The 5,186-nt window shown below is 48.8% G+C and overlaps 1 protein-coding gene across 1 annotated transcript; it reads right to left on the bottom strand.

Annotated features, from left to right (window-relative positions):
• Positions 1–1,247: 1,247 nt before the first annotated feature.
• On the bottom strand, positions 1,248–4,793 carry LIAT1 (ligand of ATE1). Its single transcript, XM_060183876.1, has 2 exons — positions 4,418–4,793; positions 1,248–1,975 (listed from the first exon to the last, which is right to left on the bottom strand). The coding sequence occupies exons 1-2, from the start codon at positions 4,791–4,793 to the stop codon at positions 1,485–1,487; spliced, it is 867 nt and encodes a 288-aa protein (XP_060039859.1). The 3' UTR covers positions 1,248–1,484.
• Between the last annotated feature and the right edge of the window lie 393 nt (positions 4,794–5,186).

Here is a 5,186-nt window from a genome sequence, read left to right on the forward strand (position 1 = left end):
CCAGGCTGTCTTTCTCAGACAGAAAGACAGAGATGGGAAGATAACACAGTACCAATGCCTCCTTTAAGCAGGGGCTAGACTTGAACCTGGGTCATGTATATGGCAAAGCAAGTGCGCTATCCAAGTGAGCTATTCTGTAGGCCTAGTAGAGCATTAAAAAAAGAGGGGAGGGGGTTTAAGCATACATGGTGCAAAGCAAAAGGACCGGCGCAGGGATCCCTATTCGAGCAGCCCCTACCCTACTCCCCACCTGCAGGGGGGTCACTTCACAGGCAGTGAAGCAGGTCTTCAGGTGTCTATTTTTCTCTCCCCTTCTCTGTCTTCCTGTCCTCTCTTGATTTCTCAGTCCTATACAATAACAATAGCAATGGCAACAATAACAATAAGGGCAACAAAATGGGGAAAATGGCCTCCAGGAGCAGTGGAATCATAGTGCAGGGACCGAGCTTCAGCGATAACCCTGGAGGAAAAAAAAAAGTTCTAGAACTTAAAATGCTATCTTGAGCAATGAGGAGAGGGGAGTCTGTCTATATATAGAAAGATAAACATATACATATACATAATTAATGAGAGAAAGCCCAGAGCACCATTTTGGCACATGTGGTGACAAAGATCAAATTCAGGACCTCATGCATCAAAGTCTTATGATCTACCCACTGAGACACCTCCTTACTGTAAAGGGCCATATTTATAATATTCCTTTTGAGACTTCTCATATTAACCTCTCATGTATGAAGTTTTGGAACCCAGTTATTTTGAAATCTGCAGTTGGGCAGGGAGTAAATTTAATTTTTTTTTTTTTGGCCTACAGGGTTATCGCTGGGACTCAGTGCCTGCATTACAAATCCACTGCTCCTGGTGGTCACTTTTTTCCCCATTTTTGTTGTTATTAGATAGGACAGAGAGAAATTGAGGAAAGAGAAGAAGACAGAGAGGGGGAGAGAAAGCTAGACACCTACAGACCTACTTTACCACTTATGAAGTGACCTCCTTGCAGGTGGGGAGCTGGGGGGCTCAAACTGGGATCCTTATGTCAGTCTCTGCATTTTGATTATGTGCACTTATCCTGGTGTGCTGCCACCTGGCCCCATAGTATACTCCTTTAAGTTTCTAGGATTCTTGGGCAGTGAGGAATTTCAACCCTGGAACCAGTGTAAGATTTAAAACTGATCAAATCTACATAATTTCTTTGTATGTGATAGACATCTGTGCTGAGACATCATATAACAAAGAGACACCAGCGTATCTGAGGAGAGGAGGCTTTGAGAGGAACTTTAATATACTGTCTGTGCTCTTCTGGAGCTGTGGCAGAAGGGCAGCTTGGTGAAAGGGGAAGGAAGTTAGTCTTATCATCGTGTCGGACACCTGCTTCTTTCAGAAGTAGGTCTGATTTCCTTTATTATTCTTTTTTTAATATAATGTTGTGGGAAGGGTAAATCATAAGCTTGCCAGTGTCGTGGGAGGTGGAGTCGGGTGGGGGCTCTTCACTTTGGCAGAGCAGCAGCTAAGTCTGAGTGTAGGAGCTTTGCTGTCAGGTTCCCTTCAAAGAAGTGGTGAGGGGGGTCAGCTCTGAAGGAGGGCTGCGTGCTGTTGGCTCTGCTGTCTTTATCTGAGAGGTAGGGGAGGTTCTCCGGGGCCTCCTCGGAATTGGGGTCAGAGTGGAAGCTCTTAAGGGCCAAGCCCCGGTAGCGTTTCCTCCGGTTCAGCTTGTAGATTCGGATCCTCTCCTTCTCTGCCTCTGGGTCGGCCAGAATCCCGTCCCAGCGCAGGCTCTCGTTGACTTGGTTTGAGAGATACTCTTCTATCTCAGACATGTGCGGGGCATGCCCAGGGGGAGAGAAAGAAGGGCCAAACCTGTTCTCATCCTTGTCTGCTCTGTGCTCCAGCCTTGGGCCTTGATCTTTGCTGGGAGGTAAGATGTCGTGAAAAGGTGAAGACAGCTGCTGGACCTTCAGGCTGTGGCTCTGGTGTTTATCTGCTGAGTAGATGAGCTGTGTTAGCGACTGTGACACTGCTTGCCCTCTGCCTTCTCGAGGACTAAGCCTAAATCACCAACAATGTAAAGGAGTGGAGCCCCTCCTTATCTAGTCCTCAGATGGTCACGTTCACCATGCTCATACACATCCAGGGGGGTACATTTTCAAGCAAGTCAGGTGATGGTGGGGCCGTTTACTGAGCACCTACTATAAGATCTAGGTTATCTGGGGAAAGGCTATTTTCCAGGAGAGGAAACATGACACCAAAAGGCTCAGTAGTAGCAAGGTAGCAGAGCCAGGTTTTGAACACAGGCTTGACTCTTAGGAGCCTACTTTCCCCACTTTGCCACACTGTCCCCTACCTCACCCTTTCCACAACTCACCATGGCACTTCCCAGTTTCTACGTGCCTATAACTAGACCGCTAGTCTAGACACTTTATGACGGAGGAAATAGAGAACAACAGAAATGCTTTCTAAATCTGACTGCGGAAAGCAATATTATGCCAAGCCAGGAAATACTTCTGCTGTGTGGCTTGTACTGATTTTTTTTTTCATTAATAGCGTTTCTGGACTATATAACATGCTTATACAATACTGTAAGTTGTGTGTGTGTGTTTTTCCCTTCTTCCACTCTTTCACTTTAAGAGATAGCGAAAAATACCCTGTCCCCCCCCCAAAAAAAAAAAAAAGGAAAAGGAGGAGGAGGAGGAGGAGAAAAAAGCCCTCTCTTGACATGTCTGTATGTCCTGACCCTCTGGAAGCTATTTGGTGTCCCCTGCTGACAGTATGAAGTGCACTTGACTGTAGACTCTTCATTTTTGAATTTTATTTTGCAGACACACAAACCTTTTGGACTTAAACTCCATTACTGTCTTCTTGCCTTTTTTGTTTTGATTCCACGTGAATCATAGTCTCCCCATGGCTCCACTCCCCAGGTGGCAAGGTGAACACGAGGAAAGCTACCACTCTCTGCCTTTGGCTTGTGCGGGGTGCTGGCTCTCTACACAAAGGGCTGGGGTCCACAAACTTGAATCCAGGACATGTCACACACAATGTCAGGGTTTCTGTGCCAAAGTCAATGACAGCCACCTCCCTGACAGCCAGACTGTGACAATGAAGACTTGTGGCATTCAGGGACAAGTATATTCTGTGTTCTTTTGCAGTCACCATTAAGTGGGTGCTCAGGGCCTTTGTCAAGAAATTGGGGGTTCTATGAGAGGAGCTTGGTGAGATGGAGAGACTGTGGGTTTGTGGCAGGAGTGTGTGTGTGATGTGTGCGAAGTGTCCATGAGAGAGGCTGGAGTGAGAATCAGCAGGCATATGTATAAAGGAACTATTTCAGGGAGGTGTCTTATGCATATGACAGTAAAACAGAGTCTATGTCTATGGAGTAGACTGTGAATATGTGTGCCTCATGGGGTGCCTGAGTTTTAGATTTATTTTGCGCTTATGGTGCTATAGGGCAGTGTTGCTGAAGGCTGATGGTGTAGATAGTGGTGACTGGTGCGATGGTGCATGTGCAGTTAGAGGCTGACCCTGGCTGGCAGCAGTGGGGACAGACAGCCAGGGTAGTAGATGACTTTGTGTGCGTTTACTGGGAGTCTGTACGGCAGCCAGAGGCAAGTATCAGAATGGATAAGCTACAGGAAGGGTCTTTAGGAGGAAGTTGGGAAGGAGTCTGTTTCTAGCAGTGTGTGTCAGTCACTGGTTTCTTACTGTCTGGGTTGGAGAAGAATCTCTGTGTGGCATGAGAGTCTCTGTAGGAGGGGCGAGATTTCTGTTGGAAAGGTGTGGATATTTGGGACTGCCGGTCTAGGCAGAAGGATGAGGAAGGGGCGGGTGTCTGGATAAACCTGTGGGAAGTGGAGTTGCTGTGTGATGGCGGGTTCTGTTGGGGTGGGGGTCTCCATGGCGGTAGAGATGTGCAGGATCTGGGGGCCTGGAGTAGGGGTGGGAAAGTGCAAAGCTGGTTGTATCTGTGTGGTGATAAAAGGTCTCTGCTAGGGGCCAGGTGGTGGCGCACCTGGCTGAGCGCATGTATTACAGTGGCAAGGACCTGGGGTTCAAGCCCCCGGTCCCCACCTGCAGAGGGAAAGCTTTGTGAGTGGTGAAGCAGTGCTGCAGGTGTCTGTCTCTCTCTCTATCACCCCCTTCCCTCTTGATTTCTGGCTGTCTTTATCCAATAAATAAAAATATTAAAAAATAAATAAATAAATAAAAAGTCTCTGCTTGTGGGGGGGTCTTTGGGGGGAAGTTCTTAAGGGGGAGGGGGTGACATGACATGTAGGGAGCTGGAGGAGGTGACCTCTGGCCCTGGCGACTTCTGCTTCTGGCCACTGCTCTCCCGGGACAGGGTGGTCTCTGGGAGGCAGCAAGGCTGGTGTCCTGGGAGAACCTCAGCTGCAGAAGCTGCAGCTGCCGCACTGGCTGCTTCTCTTACCATCTGCCTTGCCCGACCCCTTGGTGGTCTTCTTCTTCTTTTTCTTTTTCACCTTCCGTTTGGTCAGTTGTGATGCATTATTCTCTATGGGGGGCAGCCTGGACACCTTGGAGCCCAAGTCCTCTGTGCAGCCCACTCGTTCCTCGTCCTCGTCCTCATCCTCCGCCTCGTCGCCGTAAGCCCCGGTCCCGCCGTGACAATCCATCCGCCCCGGGGGCCGTGACCCGCGCCTGGGGCAGCGGAAAAGCCGCCGCAGCCCAGCCAGCAGCTCCTGGAGCTGAGAACCTGACCACGCGTCTCCATGGCGACCAGGGCACACTGCGCATGCGCAACCAGGATATGCTCGCCATCTGTCCGCGGTTTCTGGTATGCGCATGCGTGTCTCAGTCTGAGCCCACTTGTCCCAGGGTCTCCACTGCATTAAGGGCTCAAACTGAAACACTCATGCTAAATAAATAGTTGGATTGATTGCTTATCGTCTACCCCCGTGCTATTTATTTATTTATTTATTTATTTATTTATTTATTTATTTATTATCTACTATTGCATAGAAACAAATTGAGAGGGGAGGAGGGTAGAGGGAAAGAGACAGAGAGACACCAGCAGCCCTGCTTCACTCATGAAACTTTCCCTGTGCAGGTGGGGATGGTCCAAGGAGCTTGAACTGGGGTCCTTGAGCACTGTAATATGTACCCTTAACCAGGTACACCACCGCCTAGCCCACCCCTGTGCCTTTTAAAATGTGGTTTGTTCTCTCCCAAGTTTGTCT

The sequence above is a fragment of the Erinaceus europaeus genome, unplaced genomic scaffold (genome assembly GCF_950295315.1).
Source record: "Erinaceus europaeus unplaced genomic scaffold, mEriEur2.1 scaffold_243, whole genome shotgun sequence".
Taxonomy (NCBI): Eukaryota; Metazoa; Chordata; class Mammalia; order Eulipotyphla; family Erinaceidae; genus Erinaceus; species Erinaceus europaeus.